At 40.2% G+C, this 21627-nt stretch overlaps 1 protein-coding gene across 7 annotated transcripts in view; it reads left to right on the forward strand.

Moving 5' to 3' along the window:
• MEGF11 (multiple EGF like domains 11) overlaps positions 1-21627 on the forward strand; it is a 236177-nt gene that overhangs the window by 60009 nt on the left and 154541 nt on the right. For 6 of the 7 annotated variants that reach the window (XM_075207608.1, XM_075207614.1, XM_075207613.1 and 3 more), the window contains exons 3-4: positions 9143-9244; positions 10377-10477. In XM_075207608.1, the coding sequence (XP_075063709.1) occupies positions 9143-9244; positions 10377-10477 (203 nt within the window). Of the gene's footprint in view, positions 1-6567; positions 6691-9142; positions 9245-10376; positions 10478-21627 lie in introns of those variants that run through there. The other variant, XM_075207615.1, reaches the window with a different exon arrangement.

Below are 21627 nucleotides of genomic sequence, written 5' to 3' on the forward strand. Positions count from 1 at the left end.
GAGACGTTAATATAATGCTCTAGGAAAAACTAAAGCACCTGTAGTTGCAGATTTTTGAGGGCAAGTAATTGAAAAGAAAAGGGCTACTGAGACATGAGTCCATATAGACGAAAGCACTTAAATGCAGACATGTGTGCCTCTGTAACCTTACACTTACCTGTAAAGAGTTAATTTTCCCTGTTCCAGGCCGACCAGTAGTAGTTAAGTGGGAGTATCCTGGATTTCTATATAGGTCTCCTCTGTCTGTCTAGACGGCCTCATTATTCTTCACAAGATTCCATCCATCCATCCCTGGTGACAGTTTGGCCTGCTTATGTGAACTCTATGTTTTAACTACATCATTTTCCCATCGTCACAGAGCAGGCACAAATGATAGGAAGTTCACTGCGATTAGCGGCTGATACATATGACGCTATCGCAAATTGCCACCTTCAAGGTAACGGTGACACTTGGTCCTTTGCGTGGGGGATCCCTTGATCTGCTTAGGAGGGCTCGTCATTCTGAGTTTAGAGGGGGCATGGTTACTCTGACGCCAGGTTTAGCGCCGACCAAGCAGTAAGAGATTTGTTCCACATGTTAAGTGGATTAGGGCCGGTTCACCATCCAAGCTTGGTTCGAGTAATCAGTCGGTTAGCTGTTCTGCAGTGCACTTTCTACACCATCAAGTTTTCAGTTATTAATAAGCTGTGACCTATTTAGCCACCTTATATTATTATTATTATTATTATTATTATTATCATTTATTTGTTGGGCGCCACAGGGTTTTCGCAGCGCCTTACATAATACGAACAGTAGACCATACAGGGTAAAACATCACAGAACAATAAACACTAAGTACCAATGCTTCGGAAACTCCGGGCAGACATATGGAGTGAGGGCGGAGCAGAAGAGTCGGTATGAAGACAGTCTATGTGTCTTTATTTTAGTTAAGCTAAGATATAACAATAAAAGGTTATTGTGAAGGGTAAGAAAGGCATCCAGGATATGCAGTTTATTACATTTAGCACGCTGAGTGCAAAATTTGGAGATAAATAAATAAATATGAACTTTGTTAATATATGCTGAAATAAGCATATAAAATGCAACATAACTAAGTGCAAAGCAACCCCTTGGGCCTGATTGATGTTCGTAAGTACATCCATTTGTGTGCCGTATCTTGTGTGCGCATGCTCTCAAGCAGACCTTACGACATGAACATAATCACATCCAATTCATATTCTTATTCATAATTCAACGCAAATGTCACTTACTACTGCCTACGATTTGAGGGGCGGAGGGGGGAGAGAAGGGGTGGACTACCGTATAGTAAGGGTGTATTGAATGCGTTAAGGCACAGATGTGGCTGATTCAAGCCCTCTGTTTCTTGTAAGTACTCATAGTTTTGGCCGTATCATTTGCACCAGCCATAGCGCAGGTGTAAGTGATGACTGGCACAGCATATTCTTTGCTTTAAAAACTACACATATGCGTGCCACTAGCTAGCACAGAACATGTGTATGCAAGCAAGAGAGACTATAAAAATGCAGTTGCATATACATTACACATTATATTTACTGTACAGTTTGAAAGCATCTTGATATGTGTACTGAATGTAGAAAAAAATCCATATTTATATTAATGATTATACTGATATTAGTTCTTCATTTATTTTATAATACACTAATTTTTGCATGCGTTCTGACCTTAAAATGCACATACGCTTGTAGATTTGCACTACATTCAAGTTCCGTGTTTTTGTTTTTTTTTTAGAACTTTATTCATAATGTCCATTAAACATCATACAAAGACCAAATATTAACTTTGCGGGCCAAAACAATTTTACTGCTTATAATTCAAAAATGCAACTTGCGTACAAGTTGCGTCCGAATATGACTCGGGCCCAGTATGTGCTGTTGTGTACTATATTTATTACATTGTGCTGTTGTATACTGCAGTACTTTATGACATTAACACATGTATACACAGAATAATAACTGTAATATATTCTTGAACAAATAGTCCGAAAATCACCCTGACTTGAAACCACATTGCTTTATGGAACGTAAGTATATGGGAAAACCAAAGGATATTAAAATGTATCCTTAACTAATGTAAATGTTCTTTATATACAGCAGGCTCTCTTTCATCCTTGGTGCTATGATATTACTGCATGCTTTGCTTTACACCTTATCACGCCATAGTGTGCCAAGACTCTCACCCATCTCTATAGTCATGTGCTATTGAATGCAAAACATTTTATTCATGTAGACAATGGGAATAATTTACTAACAAAATGTAATCTGTCAATAGACCGTAAAAGCAGAAGCAGCACCATCAGTATTCACTTAAACCACCTCTTTAGCCACTTAGTATAATGTGAATTCTTCTGTCAGCCATTCTTCTAATGCTTCCCTTATTGTGGCTATGTTACAATCTGATTATAGTGTTTTCTTAATCCAAGGTTTTTCTATGGATCCACTACTTTCTACACTCAGTATTTCATTGTTACTGAAATTCCAGTGCAATCTCACTCTAGATACAGATTGGTACATGTTATAGTAAGCAGACCTCGCATTTTAATATGGGTGTAGCTTCAATGAATTTAGCAAAAATAGGCTGAATACTTCAGAAACCACCTTTATGATAAATATTTAGTTCACATAGTGAATTAAATGTATTAGGGTATTGTTATTATCTGTGATTTCCTATGGAACACATATCTCCCAGATTGTCACTGGGTTCTCTGCGGTCTAGCTGTGTGAAGGATTAAAAAGGTTAGCAATTTGGAATTCCTATAATTGCCTCACAGGTGTCCTCTCTATAGAAACCAGTGAAGATAGAGAACCTTCCCCTTGACCAATTGCTGTAGACCCGCATTAACATGTACCACAGCCATCTCGGAGAATAGATTGTTTTGTTGGCAGGGGTTCCACTTTTCATTAATCTTTTTTTCGTTCATTAATTAAAACAGATTATTCCATGCAAAAATTAAGCCATTTTCTTATATATTGAAAACTCCATTTCCTGAATTATACCCTCCTTCCATATGTCTACCGTGCCATTCAAGTGGTCCATCTGTTTACCTTAAAGAAAAATTATCAGTTGTGAATGTTTATTGTATCATGGTACATGGAAAGTACCATACAGAGAGGGAAGAGACATCTTCTAGTTATCAGAGCTGCAGTATGCCCGGACTCTGCCTACCAGCATGGGCTCTGTAACCAGGAACATACAAGTGTAAACATTGTCTGTGACTGCAAGAATGGGCACATGAATTGGACTTCTGTCCACGTTGCACACAGGGCTGGCATTTGAGTAGGACAATTACATGCAGCCTGAACCCTCTTGGGGATCCCTATGCTCTGGGGCAGTTTCTCCTTATTATTATTAGTTTTTTGTATTCCCGCCTCCAGCTTGTGCTGCACTCACTGCTCATTTCTAGGGAATAACGAGATGTTTTTGACATTGACAGCTAGTAGGCAGCTGCTGGTGCATTGATCGCTTCATTTCTTCTGCATGGATACCAAGTTGAGTCGATTGTGCATACTTTGCTGTATAATATTATTAGGCAATTAGAGGGCTGGTCAGGAGCTGTACACTAGTTATTAAAGACAGCTTGCAGGACTTACCCTAGAAACGAGTGGTGTAGTTCAGGCTGAGTCTTGCTCAGAGTTAAGAACCCACGGCTTCAAGCTGTTGCAGAATTACAAATCCAAGCCTTATATGTAGTTCCACAGTAGTAGCCACCAGAATTGGGTGTCTGTATTATGTACTCGGGATCAGTTTGGAGGTCTGCATTGTGTGCTAGCCATCAGTATGTAGCTCTTATAGGTCTGCATTGTACGCTAGCCATTAGAATGTGAGTCTGCATTGTACACTAGCCATCAGAATGTGAGTCTGCGTTGTACACTAGCCATCAGAATGTGAGTCTGCGTTGTACGCTAGCCATCAGAATGTGAGTCTGCATTGTACGCTAGCCATCAGAATGTGAGTCTGCATTGTACGCTAGCCATCAGAATGTGAGTCTGCGTTGTACGCTAGCCATCAGAATGTGAGTCTGCATTGTACGCTAGCCATCAGAATGTGAGTCTGCATTGTACACTAGCCATCAGAATGTGAGTCTGCGTTGTATGCTAGCCATCAGAATGTGAGTCTGCATTGTACGCTAGCCATCAGAATGTGAGTCTGCGTTGTACACTAGCCATCAGAATGTGAGTCTGCATTGTACGCTAGCCATCAGAATGTGAGTCTGCGTTGTACGCTAGCCATCAGAATGTGAGTCTGCGTTGTACGCTAGCCATCAGAATGTGAGTCTGCGTTGTACGCTAGCCATCAGAATGTGAGTCTGCGTTGTACGCTAGCCATCAGAATGTGAGTCTGCATTGTACGCTAGCCATCAGAATGTGAGTCTGCATTGTACGCTAGCCATCAGAATGTGAGTCGTGGGCAGCACAATGGCTTAGTGGTTAGCACTTCTGCCTCACAGCACTGGGATCATGAATTCGATTCCCGTCCATGGCCTTATCTGTGAGGAGTTTGTATGTTCTCCCCGTGTTTGCGTGGGTTTCCTCCGGGTGCTCCGATTTCCTCCCACACTCCAAAAACATACTGGTAGGTTAATTGGCTGGTATTAAATTGCCACTAGTCTCTCTCGGTCTGTGTGTATGTGTTAGGGGATTTAGATTGTAAGCTCCAATGGGGCAGGGGCTGATGTAAATGAGTTCTCTGTACAGCGCTGCGGAATTAGTGGCGCTATATAAATAAATAGATGATGATGATGAGTCTGCATTGTACGCTAACCATCAGAATGAAGTGTCTGCATTGTACGCTAACCATCAGAATGTGAGTCTGCATTGTATACTAACCATCAGAATGAAGTGTCTGCATTGTATACTAACCATCAGAATGTGAGTCTGCATTGTATACTAACCATCAGAATGAAGTGTCTGCATTGTACGCTAACCATCAGAATGTGAGTCTGCATTGTATGCTAACCATCAGAATGAAGTGTCTGCATTGTATACTAACCATCAGAATGTGAGTCTGCATTGTATATTAACCATCAGAATGAAGTGTCTGCATTGTATACTAGCCATTAGAATGGAGTCTACATTGTACACTAGCTATCAGATGAGAGTCCGCATTGTATACTAACCATGAGAATGTGAGTCTGCGTTGCAACAGAGTTGAGGTCAGCATTGTATACTAGTAACTAGAATAGGCCTCTGTATTATATACTAGTCAACACAATTGGTGTTTGAATTTTATACTTGCAATAGGGGTCTTTATTTTTTACTTGCAACGATAATGTGGCCAGCTTAGCACCCTTTATTTATATGTCACCACAGATTCTGTAGCCCCTGGCATAATAATACAGATAGTACATACAAACACAACAATGAATACAAGGGTACAAGTAAGCAGAATAGTAAATGTATAGATGCAATTAGCATGACATACAAAACAATTCAGCATAATGTGTGACGGACAATAACAGGTACATGGGTATAGATAAGCAAAATAATAAATACATGTATGCAATTAACAGAACAAATTGCATGGCATGCAAAACAGTTCAACAAAAGACATGACAGAGACAAGAGTGGAAAACATTGAATTTACAGATATGAAACGTACAGTAGGTGACACTGCTTATGAGAGCTCACATTCTGAAGGGAGGGGTTAATGAGACAATAGGAGCAAATGAGACAATAGGCATAGTGAGGTCCACTTATGGTGCGGAGGTCTGCAAAAACGCTGAGACCAGGATGGTACCAAGGCCTATATTGTGTATGTTGTATCTTCTAGAGGACAATTAGGTAGATAGGTTAGAAATAGTTTTCATAATTTCTTGTTTTCCACCAGAAGGCATCAGAAAATATAATAACAATAATTACCAAACAATCTTATTATAGGTTAGAGCATATAAATTAATAAAATATATGTCGTGTTCAAAGACATGAAGTACAGGTCTCTGGAATTTAATACATATGGATATATTATTTTGTTATGATCTTTTTCTACTTTTAAATATAAAATGCGTTCCCTTTTAAATGAGTTGACATTCTGAACCTGACTTTATCAATAACAGTGTTTTGTTTAAGAGGTTATCTATGATATGTGCTACATAAACTATATCTCAAAAGAAATAAATGAAAATGTTGCAGTGGAGGCCGGGGCAGTCTGCACTCTTTGAAATGGAATGTTGCGTTTCCTTGAATGGACAAATGACCTTCACATCTCCATGTTAGTCTGTACTTCAGATTCCGTTTTGAAGTGGGAGCAGTGCGTGCTGAGCTGATGCAATGCAAGGGTGATGTTTTGTAACTTTTATTCCAATCACAAATGGAAGGTATTGATTTTGGGAAAGCAAAGGCAGAGTGGCAGGCACCCAATCGAGGAGAAACAAAAATGAAATACCAGAATTGATTGGTTCCACTGACCAGGACGACTTTCTTACTTAGCTGGTAATATCTCACACGGAGAGCGAGGTCAAAGATTAGGCTGTGAATAGGGAGGGCTACTTTTAGCTACCATGAAATATAAAGTAACTCACATTTCTGAATGTCATCAGGCTCTCCTTGATGGTAAAAGAATGTGAACTATTTTACTACACAAAGAACAAAATGCTGTGAAATCCAGGAAAAGACTTTCAAGAGATAAGATGCAGAGCGCTGGGAGCTAATCCTTGAGTGAGGCAGCATCAAAGCGGTTTGTGCGGGGTAGACGCAGTGCGCAGGGAGCATGATCTGGATTTGGTGGGGAGGGGGGGGGGGATGTATGTTGATGAGAGCCTCTTTCTATCAAAATTCTGAGTTGCTACCAAGGGGAAATCAAGAATTTGGTCTGTGAGTTTTATAAACTCTTTATTTATCAAACAAGATAACAATTTTTTTTACAATAACAATGAGAAACACCGGGATCCAGTCAATCTAGCCATGGGTACGAAGCCTGAAATGGCTCATACAAGCAGCTGGTAGGGAGGATTTAACCACTTGTAAATCTGAATTGTATATATATTACAATGCTGACAGCCTCCAGATGGTGAAAGCACCAATGCTTTAATACTACTAAGGTATCAGGTGACATTTTGTATTTTACTTAGTATTAACTAGTTTAATTTGTCTCCACTGTCACATGTCACATGACGTATCATGACATCATCCTTACACTTGGATCTGAGGATCGCCTCATGTTTGATGTTATTGTCTATCTAACAAGAGACACCTTGCAGTACACCTTTAGCAGGACCAGGAGGCAATGTGATTACCTTGGTTCGGGTGACATTTTAGTAGGGGCTGCAGTTAGCTAGATAAGACAACATATTGTCCAATTTTTACATAATATAAAGCTGATATATCATTTTACATATGTATAAGCTGTACTTTAACCCCCCACCCACTGACATTTATAAATGCATATATGAAAATAGAATAGCATCTTCATGCAGGGTTACTTGTAACTGTATGTTACGCAAAACACTTGAATTATGAACCTTATTGCCTATAGATGTGCATCTGACATGACAAGCGTCTCTCATCAGAATAACAGGGACATCTACCCTGGTTGTTGGGGATCCTGATCCTTCTACTTTCTAACTCTCAGTATCTGACTTCCAGCTTGCTTCTTTTCCCCCTCAACTCATGACATGATCCCTACGCATAGGGGCAGATTCAGTTGGCCTCAATGTTCCTTAGAATATCGCGGCATCACATTTTTTACCGGTAGTAAAAATGAACGCTCGTTTTTGATCGCATCTTTATGGGGTGCAAGCAAAAAGGAGTGAGATTGCTGCAAAAAGATTTCTGCCCCATACAGTATTATTTTATTAGTGTGTTTGTTCCCAGTTGTAAAGAACTGCAGAGTATAACAAAGGTGAAATTTCCCACTGAAAAGTCATCATTATACAAGTATGGCTGAGTATTTTAAAATCCTCACCGTGATCTCATATCAATACTGTTTGTTGTCTAACTCTCAGTCTGTGGCCTGCTTGCCTCTAAGTATGGCTTAAAAACAATGTCCAGACAGCACTGTCTGACATTATGTTAAACTTGTTTCTAGTTGCAATAATCCTTTGAGAGACAATCATTGAACTATTGGGCACTTGGGGCCTCATTTAGAGTCGGACGCAAAGTCCATTTCAGGCGCATCCTGCACATTTCCACTGATGGGACATGCGCAATAAGCAACAGTTCCCTGCAGTTCTGTCTGCTTTTCAGACGCAAGTATACACTGCGACAGCTTGTGTCTCAGTACGAGGGAAAGGGTGGAACTCGGAGTTATGTAGGCGTGACTGTGAATAATTCAGATACTATGGGCATCTACCCGCAAAAACTACCCTAGTCGGATCAAGACACAGGCGGAACACACATCAAAACAAGACTGAAAATGTGCGGTAGGATTTAGGTGGTGCAAGTAGTTAGCTAGCTGCAGGAACTGGTCGAAGCTTGGTAGGGTATCACGAGTGGGAAACAACTGGGATTGCATGCCACCAGTAATACCCTACCAAGCTGCGGCACACTCCCACTCCTACTCTTTCATGTAAGTCTTAGACCGGTGTTGGCTAACCTGTGACCCTCCAGATGTTTGTGAAACTACAAGTCCCAGCATGCTTTGCCAATACAAAGCAGTTTATTGCTGGAAGGGTATGCTGGGACTTGTAGTCTGGAGTGTCACAGGTTAGCCAACACTGTCTTAGACGCTCATTGCATCCGACTCTAAACGAAGCCCTTACTGAGTAAAAACACAAAAGCAAGTCAAGTTTAATTAGTATTCAGAGAGAAATAGTTTATGTAACTAAATCATACCGGTCTTTCCACAGCAATGTTACAATTAAAGACCGTGAGTTGTGTCAAATATGTTCTTTGTTCAACAACACTTAACAACTACCGTGGTCAGACCTAAACTCGCTGGGCAACAAAATTGCTGCACCATGCATCCCTTATTCAGTCACTTTGCTAATAGTTATTGGAAAATTGCAGCGATGCCCGCCTGAAGATGTGTGGCAGGAGACACGTATTTTAAGTGTAATTGAGACCATTTTATTTTTGTCTGCATTTCTCTTTTGATGATATTAGAGCATTCTCTATTGCTGATCTACACGAAAATCCTTCCAAGTTTCCAGAAACCATTAACCTCTCGTCTTCCTCCTTCTCTCTTCCAGCTACGCTGTGACGGTGCAGGAATCCTACGCTCACCCCTTTGATCAGATTTACTACACGCGCTGCACGGACATCCTGAACTGGTTCAAATGCACACGGCACAGGTGTGAACGACGGCTGTGGATTATATTGTGCTGTGTATATTTGGGACACTATATAGCATAGTTAGGGGGATTTGGGGAAATATATAGCAGGGAGAGAATGAAGTGAAGAAAAAAATATTTTATTAAAATAGATTTGTCACCTACACACAGTGTAGACATCAATTTTGTGGTCTATGGCTGTAACTAACCTATTAATTTGCTAGAAAACAGCAGAGGTGCAGAGGGCGACATGTACAAAGTGCCTGGGCCCTGCAAGCCACTGACATTATGGGGCCACTACCAGACTAATTATCATAAGAGCTGACATGAGGCAGAGGTTCCTCTTGAATTAAAATGCTACGTTCTCATAGAATACTAGTTCAGTCCACAGAGTGGCTGCCTCCAGTGTGTGTATGGGACAGGTTGACTTTAATGTTGTTTACTTAGTCAAAAAACATATGGCGCTCAAATGGAACTGGTGATACATATATGTTAATATGATATAATATGACCTTTTTTTCTATGCCTCCTAGAGTTTTTTTGCATAAAAGTTGTGGGATAAATAAACTAACACAGAGGTAGATTTATAATATCTTCTAAAAAAGGAAAAGTAGAGATGTTGCCCATAACAACCAATCAGATTATAGCTATAATTTTTTAGAACGTACTAGATAAATGCTGGGATTATGCAGATCTGAACATGGAGGCGGAACCTTGCACTGAATTGAATCTGCCCCATATAAATGCATTTTTCTATTTAAGAAACATATCCACACAACACTGCCTGACATTTTGTCAAAATTGTTTCTAGTTGCAATAATCCTTCGAGAAACAATCATTGAACTATTGGCCACTTACTGTGTAGAAGCAAGAGCAAGTCAAGTTTAATTAGTATTCACTAACCTTCAGAGAAATTTCTGATTAAAATGTTATCATTATATAAGTATGGCTGGATAATATAAAATCCTCACACTGATCTCACATCACTACTGTTTGTTGTTGGGGACAATATAATATAAAATCCTCACCATGTAGTCGTTATCTTTAACTTATATATTTAAATATTGCAGTTAAAAAAATATTTATGTGCAAAGTGTCCTGTTTATGAAAAAGTTGCTTAGTGTAATCCTGTCGTATCCCATTCTCTGAACAGGATAAGTTACAAGACAGCATACCGACGAGGCCTGAGAACCATGTACCGGCGAAGGTCACAGTGTTGTCCAGGATATTATGAAAGTGGAGATTTCTGTGTCCGTATGTATCATTCTACATGTTTCTATACTATTCTTAGGATTTCTAATGCTGAAGTAATGTCATACTTGCCATGGGAGGTGGGTGTGCGGGGGCAGGGCTTGACGAAAACTACGATGACGCAATATTTGAATCATGAAGACCCCCCCCGCCACTTATCTATTGCAGGGGCGAGAACCGGGAGGTTGCCCTGCTCTCCCGGGAGCCCAGGAGGTCTCCCGGACATTCCGGGAGAGTAGGTAACTATGTGTTAAAGAAAAGAAGTAAATGAAAATCTGAAGTGTCTTTTACATTTCTGTCTCCATTATTGAAGTCATGTTGTCTTACCTGGCAGCCTTTGATTAAATCTTGGTCTCCATAAAAATGGCCACCTCCATAGGGATCAATACATGGATATAGGACACAATTTCTGAACTGTGTCATCATGCCACAGATGGCAAAACCAACCACATCTTGTACTGGCTCAGCATCTGGGAGAATGCCAGACTCTTCAGGGAGTGAGGGAGATCACCCCTATTTCAGAGATATCTGAAATTCAGGGAGAGTTGGCAAGTAAGAGTAATTTGTATTCTCCATTATTATACATATGTCTGTGTTGTTAGAATTCATGTTGTACCAGCACTCAGTGTGTATATATCTATACAGGCCTCAATGAGTTATGAAACATTGCAGTTCTACATCACTCTCTTAATACAGTATCACATCCCATCTGTCCCTTTTGTGCTTTTTCTAGAGTACTTTTCAAATTTAAGGACTATTTATTAAAATTATACTTACCACGACGATAAGCTTATTTTTTTCTCGACTTATTGCAAAAATTAAGTTTCTCCTGAATTTCTGAATATTTAACACTGTTGCAGCAGAGTGATATTGCTAGCTCTGTAGGCCACCCTTCAGCTCTAGTGACCCGGTGGCCCGGCTCATGTAGACCAACCTTGGGCTGGTTTCAACTAAGGCTGGGGACAACACTCTTGTCGCCCTGTTAGTGCGGAAACAAGCATAGATCTTTTGGGTTGGTTTCACTATAGGGTAAAACCACACTTTGGGTCCCTAGGACACCTGCCCATTATACCAAGAGAGTAAAAAAACAAACAACAAACACACACATATGCAGTTTTCAAATAAACTTTAAGTCAGGAAAAACCTGAAAATTTTCCATAAAAAATGACCCCCTCACAAAACCATAAATGTAAGATGCGAAAAGATCATAACCTCCAGCCAATCACAAGTAGCTAGTGTGTAAAACTGCTTGTGGTTGGCTGGTGGTGAAGGGTAGAGCCTTGAGAAATTCTCTTTTTATGGGGATTTTTTTGGGAGGGGAGGTTTCCATTTTGATTACAACAGATGAAGAGAATATTTCACTTTTTTTTAATATAAAATCATTATTAAATTATGTGGTATTTTCTAGGGAGTCATTTATTGGATTAAAGGTTACTTTAAATTTTTTTTTACTCTTTTAGTATAATGAGTAAGGGTCTTAAAGAAAACAAGTGTTATTATAGGCACACTTCAAACAATGTAATAAAAGCTTAACACAAATTAAGATATAAACAAGGAAGGATAAACTGGGCAGTATTATAGCAGAAAAAAAGGTAACAAATTAATGAAAGGGTGTTCTATAGTAGTTATAGTAGTAGTTAGGAGGTTAGATATTTGATGTGACATTCATTTTTGTAGTCTATTCATATTGTCCCCCCACTCTGTACACATAGGTGCACTTCTGTTTTGTAGAGGTATGTCCTGTTAGCAGAGAGTAGCGTGCATATTAATGTGTACTGCTGGGATCATCTACGGACACCAGTTCAAAAAAGGTGTTTTGTGTTGTGTAACCATTACTTATTGTCACTTAGATCCATTGTGTCCTGTGCATTATGTCAATGTAGGTCTGGATTATACTGATCACTGTGTATTGTACTGCAGACCTGGATTATACGGATCACTGTGTATTGTACTGCAGACCTGGATTATACTGATCACTGTGTATTGTACTGCAGGTCTGGATTATACTGATCACTGTGTATTGTACTGCAGACCTGGATTATACTGATCACTGTGTATTGTACTGCAGACCTGGATTATACTGATCAATGTGTATTGTACTGCAGACCTGGATTATACTGATCACTGTGTATTGTACTGCAGACCTGGATTATACTGATCACTGTGTATTGTACTGCAGGTCTGGATTATACTGATCACTGTGTATTGTACTGCAGGTCTGGATTATACTGATCACTGTGTATTGTACTGCAGGTCTGGATTATACCGATCACTGTGTATTGTACTGCAGGTCTGGATCATACCAATCACTGTGTATTGTACTGCAGGTCTGGATTATACTGATCACTGTGTATTGTACTGCAGACCTAGATTGTACTGATCACTGTGTATTCTGGATTATACTGATCACTGTGTATTGTACTGCAGGTCTGGATTATACTGATCACTGTGTATTGTACTGCAGGTCTGGATTATACTGATCACTGTGTATTGTACTGCAGGTCTGGATTATACTGATCACTGTGTATTGTACTGCAGACCTGGATTATATTGATCACTGTGTATTGTACTGCAGGTTTGGATTATACTGATCACTGTGTATTGTACTGCAGGTCTGGATTATACTGATCACTGTGTATTGTACTGCAGGTCTGGATTATACTGATCACTGTGTATTGTACTGCAGGTCTGGATTATACTGATCACTGTGTATTGTACTGCAGGTCTGGATTATACCGATCACTGTGTATTGTACTGCAGGTCTGGATCATACCAATCACTGTGTATTGTACTGCAGGTCTGGATTATACTGATCACTGTGTATTGTACTGCAGACCTAGATTGTACTGATCACTGTGTATTCTGGATTATACTGATCACTGTGTATTGTACTGCAGGTCTGGATTATACTGATCACTGTGTATTGTACTGCAGGTCTGGATTATACTGATCACTGTGTATTGTACTGCAGGTCTGGATTATACTGATCACTGTGTATTGTACTGCAGACCTGGATTATATTGATCACTGTGTATTGTACTGCAGGTCTGGATTATACTGATCACTGTGTATTGTACTGCAGGTTTGGATTATACTGATCACTGTGTATTGTACTGCAGGTCTGGATTATACTGATCACTGTGTATTGTACTGCAGGTCTGGATTATACTGATCACTGTGTATTGTACTGCAGGTCTGGATTATACTGATCACTGTGTATTGTACTGCAGACCTGGATTATACCGATCACTGTGTATTGTACTGCAGACCTGCATTATACCGATCACTGTGTATTGTACTGCAGACCTGGATTATACTGATCACTGTGTATTGTACTGCAGGTCTGGATTATACGGATCACTGTGTATTGTACTGCAGACCTGGATTATACTGATCACTGTGTATTGTACTGCAGGTCTGGATTATACGGATCACTGTGTATTGTACTGCAGACCTGGATTATACTGATCACTGTGTATTGTACTGCCGGTCTGGATTATACTGATCACTGTGTATTGTACTGCATGTCTGGATTATATCAATCACTGTGTATTGTACTGCAGACCTGGATTATACTGATCACTGTGTATTGTACTGCAGGTCTGGATTATACTGATCACTGTGTAATATACTGCAGACCCGGATCATACTGATCACTGTGTATTGTACTGCAGACCTAGATTGTACAGATCACTGTGTATTCTGGATTATACTGGTCATTGTGTAATATACTGCAGACTGGATTATACCGATCACAGTGTATTCTGGATTATACTGGTCATTGGGGAGCTTTATGCAACAGCTGTGGTCTGGAGTGCAAGCTCCGTCTGCTCTGTCCACGCGTTGTATATAGCGGCACTGTATACAGCACCGCCGCGGACGCTTCTTTGACAGCGCCGCGGCTGCTGTATAGTACAGTGCTGCCTAAACTGAGCTGCTGCGCATGCGCGGGCGCATGAGCGGCAGCTCTCTCGCTTTTGTTTTTTTCCGGTGGAAGGGATACCCCCCCTTAAAAATGCTCCATGCGCCCCTGTTTATGTATTATAGATCTGGATTATACTCATCAATGTGTAGTGTAATACAACCTTCTATACTGACCAGTGTTGGGCAGAGTAGTTAGCTTTGCTGGATCCTTGGCTTTTCTTCCAGCCAGAGAACGATCTGTGTGGAGTTTGTATGTTTTCCCCATGTTTATGTGGCTTTCCTTAGGCGTCCTAGCTTCCTATCAAAGTGCAATACTGGAATGTTTATTGGTTTAGGACAAAATGGACCATAGTGTGTATGGTAGGGATTTTACATTGTGAGCTCCAATGTGTCAGGGACTAATGAAAATGATTCAGTATGTTCTGGTAACCCTGTATAATATAGGGGTGCTATACAAATAACCAATAATAATAATAATAGTATTCTGCTTTATATTCTAGTTCATGCCTGTATTATACTGGTAAGTGTGCAGTGCACATAATAGTAGATGCTCACTGGATTGTACTGCACATATTATTGTGTTATACTATTGTATTTGTGTTGCACTGGAGTCTTCTGCTATATTGATCATTGCTTTGTACTTGTTACAACGTATAGGATGGTATTACTATGCTTTATCATTTATGGTTACCTCTTTATATCCTGTACTAAGTGTATAGGAAGCAGTTTTACTGTGCATTATAATTCCACACACCCCAGTTTACTTCATATGAACATCATTCTATAGGTCATTTCCTGTATGTGCAACACCTTACCAGGGTACCATACACAATAATAAAATCACATTTGCTTATTAAATAACTGAAACATATGAATGTATTATAGATGAGTCTTAGCAGTACCGTACACCCACTCTGTTGTAGCTCTTTATGTATCTTCATCAAATATGAATCCTTTCTACACCCTATTCTTTACACAGAGGTCTTAAGGCCTTTATCATGCAGAGTACTAGGCCTAGGGATGGGCTGGGTGTCTGCCCCCCAGACCTGTTCAATTTAAATTTTCTTTACGTGTGGGTACACAGATCATGGCCACACTCGGCGGCTGAGAGTCAAGCAGAAGATGCTCCCTGGCTGTTCCAATTGTGTGGCCGTGGTTACTGGGTATGATGGCTTCTGTATTACAGAGTATATGGCTCCTAGCATGCTGATAGGTGGATGACACTGACAGTCAGGCAGTCCCCAAACTCTGATTGGTGAAGGGCTGGAAATATCCACCAGCCAAAGTGCTGGGAACTATCTAGTGGGTATAATGACATCCCAGCACAGACAAACTTATTTTCCAGTGCGCAGTGTGACCCCATAGTACCGCAGGGGCGGTACGTAACTCATTTAGGTTTCTCCAGATATCTGCATTTTGTCACCAACCGAGGATAGAAGGTTTGCATTATAAAGCCACCAGAGAACTGGGGTCTGTATAGTAAGGCTACCATAGGTCTAGAGTCTGTATAGTAGAGCTATCAGAGATTTCAGATGATCTGCATTATAAAGGAAAAAGAAGTTTAAAAGGTCTGCACTGTAACACCACCAGAGATTTTGGGGTCTGGCTCCCAGAGCCACAATAAAATTCATCACTGAATAGTATTTTGCATTGTATTTCGGCTAATGGTCTCAAGAATTACCTCTGTGTTGTATAGATCACTAGAATACTCTCTGTATTTTCTAGAGGTAACTATACTGTCCTCCGTACTGTATACCGTATTTCCCCATGTATAAGACGCACCTTTTTCCCCAAATTTGGGGTCTAAAACATGGGTGCGTCTTATACAGGGGTAGCGGTGATGCAGGGAGGGGGGGCAGCATTATTGTGACAGCGGGGGGATCGAGGTTAAGCCGGGCAGCATTATAGTGACAGCGGGGGGATCGAGGGGGAGCGGGGCAGCATTATTGTGACAGCGGGGGGATCGAGGGGGAGCGGGGCAGCATTGTAGTGACAGCGGGGTGATCGAGGGGGAGCGGGGCAGCATTGTAGTGACAGCAGGGTGATCGAGGGGGAGCGGGGCAGCATTGTAGTGACAGCAACTTGATCGAGGGGGAGCAGGGCTGCATTAGAGTGACAGCAGGGTGATCGAGGGGAAGCGGGGCAGCATTATCCTGACAGCGGGGTGATCGAGGGGGAGCAGGGCTGCATTAGAGTGACAGCAGGGGGATTGAGGGGAAGCATTAAAGAGACAGTGGGGGGATCGAGGGGAAGCGGGGCAGCATTAGAGTGACAGCAGGGGGATCCAGGAGGAGGCAGACAGAGGCATAGTGGCAGCGGGGGGGGGGGGGGGGGCGATTGCAGGGAGAGTGTGCTGCCTGGCTGCTCTGTTCACAATCAGAGCAGCCGGCCATTACACTCTCCCTGCCATTTTTGACAGCTACCGTAATATTTATTTTTTTTTATTTTATTTTGGGGCCAAAATTAAGGTGCGTCTTATACATGGGAGCGCCTTATACATGGGGAAATACGGTATTTTTGAAATCCTCTCTCCACTGCATATTGATTATTAAGATTCTCTCTGTATTGGTCACTAGAATGTCATCTGTATTGTATAGAAGTGGGTAGAATGTTTTGTGTATTGTACATTGCTTATTAAAACGCTCTTTGTATTATATATTGGTCATTAAGATGCTTTCTGTATTCCATATTGATCATTAAGATGCTCTCTGCGTTGTATGGATATCATTAGACTGCTCACTGTATTGTATTTAGGTCACTAAAATGCTTACTTTATTTTATAGAAGTCATTAGAATGTTATCTGTATTTTATAGAGGTAACTAGAATGCTCCCCATTTTATATAAAGGTAAGCTCTGGGTATTGTATATAGGTCACTAGACTGCTGACTGTATTGTACACAGATCACTAGAATGCTCTGTCTATTGTGTAGAAATCACTAGAATGCTACGTGTATTGTATATAGTTCACTGTAATGCTCTCTGTACTTTATTTTGGTTACTATAATGTGCTATGGTTTGTATAGATGTCACTAAAATAGTTTCTGTATTGAATACTTGTCAGATAGGGCTGGTAGGTGTTGTATTTTTCAAAACCACCACTTTATAAACCGCCGTCCCGATTTTAACAATGATGAACATACAAACAGCAGGATTTACTAACCTGGGGTTTTCAAAACCGCCACAAAACAGCCATCAAAACGGCCAAAATAAAAAGAGGTGGTTGTGAGTGGCGAGATTGCTCAAACTGCTGCTCTCTGATCTATTTTGCCATTCAGAACATAAGAGAAAGCACCATTGACATTTAAAATATTTGGAAAATCATTATTTATTGATAAAGGGACAAAATGAATTTAATATTATCTTATAGGGGAATTTATTTATTTTTTATATTTTTTTTTAAAGGGACACTATTATAGCATTATATTATGTGGGAAATGTGAATATATAATATTATTAACTGATTGTTAATGATGGATATATTTATTTATATTGCACAATTTTTAATTACATATTGTCCGAATAATATAATAATTAAATAATTGTATCCCCTTAATATAATGAATTTTTTTTTTCCCTCGTAAGTTATTATTTAATTCATTTTGCCCCTTAATCAATAAATATTGATTGCCAACCTAATTGTCTGAATGACAAACTAGTTCAAACAGCACGTTTAAGCTATCCAGCCATTCTGAAGCAGGTATTAAAACTGTCCTGTGCTGTCTTTTGGATGGCGGTTTTGATGGCGGTTTCACCAAAACCGACGGTGGTTTGGACAAAACCGCCGGCAGTTTAGCTTTTTCAATCCGCCATACATCGCCAGTCATTTTAAATTGAAGTCTCAAGCCGCCCTATAGTAAATGCGGCGGTTTGGAGCACTAAACCACCAGCGATGGGTGACGGTTTCAAACCTCCACCAAACTCGATTCTTAGTAAATCTAACCCCAGGTCCTATAACATCCTTCTGCTTATTGCAAGGTACAATAACGGATCCTTGACATTGTTGGAATGCTAAGAGTCACATTGTACCAACTAATAAGCATGAATGTTTAAATAGCTTAATACATATTCATAGGTGCATTAATGTATTTTTAGACTGGTGCTAAATTTAAACTGTTTTATCAAAACGAACACAATATAACTACAAAAGCTTTTACTGTGGTTCTGTAGCTTTGTTATATGTTGTGCTGTGTGTTTTATCACACTAAAAATGTTCACTAGCTATAATCTTTGTAACTATTTATACTAACAGTTCCCAAAGTATTCTGGACACTTGGGCAGGGGTGTAGGGGGTGCAGGTGCTTCTGGGCCCAGAAGTGATTAGCCCCTCTCTGAGGTCCCCTCTGCTATTAAAAGAGCAGGCTTCGGTCCAGCTCAGCAGAGGAAGGGCTAGAGAGGCATCTGTGGGACACTAGACAAATTTAGCTGTGTAACCAGGCCACACACTGGGCAGGAGCAATAAGTGTTGCAATTTGTCTACAAACGTGGGTGGCCAAATCAAACCATATGTAGATGGAACCATTCTACACTCGGTCTATGAGGCTGGACCACAAGATGGGCTGTTAGTGTGGTTGGCAGAGTACAATGCTCACACAGGCTGACGTTAGTCATCTGCAAGATGTATATGGTGACATACTCCAATATGATCCATTCAGTTTTGATGGGATTATTCTCAGACAAATCCCTTGTTTCCATAAGCAGGTATCTGACAAACTCACTGATATTGCTGCATGTGTGACCAGTGTTTCCGTTACGGTAAGTTTCACTAGGGAGTACTGTTGTATCATCAGGGCACTATGTGTTGTCTCTGTTGCAAAGAATTATTTAAAGTTATATGTCACTGGGTGAGATTCAACTAGGAGTGATCAATGGTTGGTTGCGCACATTGGGGCCTATTTATCAAAGATCTCCCCCCCTGTAATTTAGAGGTAAATCCCCGAAAACTGCTGATTTTGGGGATTTACCACTAAATTACTATGTATTATTGCAGCATATCTCAGATATCTGCTGCTTTGCTTCTCTCATCGTTTTACTGAGCACTCCCCATAACAGTGTATGGGAAGTGCTCAGTAACGCTATGTACCAATGACCGGTACTTGGTTTTCAATCATGGTAATGTACGCCATCTGAAGCTGGCGCCATCTGAAGCTGGCGTACATTACCATGATTGAAAAGTTTCACTGAAAACAGCTCTGCTCCGAAGAGCAGAGCTGCACAGCGCATGTGTGGAGGGATCATGTGATCCCTACCTGTCACATGCCTCAGGTTCCTTCAGTCAGGGATCTTTGTGCGCATGCTCGAGTTTACCAGTCGGCGCATGCGCACAGGGATTGAAAGAGGGACGAGCAGCACCGCACAGGGAGGAGAAGAGCAGACCCAAGTGAAAGGGAAGTGATAATCTTCACAGGAGCAGCCGTTTATCGGAATGACTGTTCCTGTGTTCATTTTTTAATACATATGAGAAACTTTTCAATCCGCATCTATGCGATGAGGATTGAAAAGTTTTATTCATATTCTGCGGTCATTGGTAAATAGACCCCATTTCCAGATATTACAGTAAGGAATCTCCGATCCTTCTTCTGCGTGCCTCTATGAGGCACAAGGAAAATAAGCAGCGATTTCTGCCTGAACACCAGGTTGATGTGTCTCTGCGGACTATTTCCAAGACACATCGCACCGAATTAAATCTCCCGCTTGAGTATGGCTTGACTAGTATGTTAGAACTACCAAAAAGTACCATTTGGGTCATTAGGATATGCCTGTCACAAAGTTTTATCAGTGTTGATTTTCGTGGGTCAGCTCCTATTTTGGCATTCTAAAAAGCAGATAGGGTTTTGGCTGGTTGCACTGGGAAGGTGGGCATTTATTGTTCTTCCTGGCATGTTAGAAAGGATGGTACAGTACATTGATCATACAAACACAATAAGGTAAGTGGACATTACTTAAGTAAACAACATTGTAAAAATTGTCACAAGGTCTGAGATCAGAGACATTTTGTTCTCCAACATTATTGACATATAGAGAGCTGGGAGCTAAAGTTTTGGAAGGTGCTAGACCCTGGCACCAGGGACCCAGGACCCAAGTCTTAAACACAGTGCCCAAGGTCATATGTCCATAGGCCGTATGTATATGTACTATATACGTTGTGCAATATAGGAACTACTCCTACATTTTTGGAGCTTGGCTGTGAGGTCGTGCTCTCGGTTCATTGAGAACCTAGTAACACCCTGGTTGTAATTTAACAGCTCCAGCTTTCCTATCCTAGTTGTAAGTGATAAAAGTTTAGGTTGCAGTGTGCACAAATGTTTTATTTGTAGCCCTTCTGTGTATTTCAATGTTTTGGGGTTTTTTTGTTTTGTTTTTTTAATTCCTCTCTTTGTTACATTTTAACTACTTTTACTCTTTGCTACATTTTTACCTATTTCTATTAAACAAGAAAATGTTTAATATGGAAACGTTTCAGCTATATTAAACATTCATTGTGTATATTATTCCGTAAACGTGAAAAAGATGAAAAACTCATATGAAGTTATTATTCCAATACCAAACTGTCTGCTAATAAATTTTGGAATTAAACAATAACATTTATCAAACATTCACAGAGTGATATTAGAACTTTTCATAACAACTGCAGTCAGATATCAATATTTAATGTTAAATATTATTTTTCTATAAATTTTGCTGCATGTAAACAAAATAAGCAGTGTTTGCAATCTTTTATTTGGAACGCTGTTATTGCTTGCGTGAAAGGATAATGTAAGACAGGAGATTGGATTTTCCACCAGCTATTGTACACTGCATGTATTCAGTACAGAAATAGACAAAACATCTGCATGAAGGAGTAATGCATTGTATCTCATATAGATAATATGTTGTATTCAGCAAATTAAAGTGGAGTTAAGGGATATAGCTGGTTATTATTATTATTTTGTTGTGCTAATTTTCTTGCACATGCTGCGGACTTTGTAATTCGTTAATATTATGTTTGTACTGTGTCCATTTGTGGGAGGGAGGGAGGGAACTCTCTCCTTTAATCAGTCTTGATCTTCAGTCTGTAACATAATTGATGGCATTGGGGTTATCCTTTTAGATGTGAAAAACCATGATCAGATTAGAGGGACTGTGATATGTTTGATCTTGAAGTTTATATCAGGCGATTTTACATGCACCCTCTTCTTCTTCACTACATGTTTTGTTTTGGCACTAATGTACCTCAGAATTGTTTTAGTCC

The sequence above is a fragment of the Mixophyes fleayi genome, chromosome 4 (genome assembly GCF_038048845.1).
Source record: "Mixophyes fleayi isolate aMixFle1 chromosome 4, aMixFle1.hap1, whole genome shotgun sequence".
Taxonomy (NCBI): Eukaryota; Metazoa; Chordata; class Amphibia; order Anura; family Limnodynastidae; genus Mixophyes; species Mixophyes fleayi.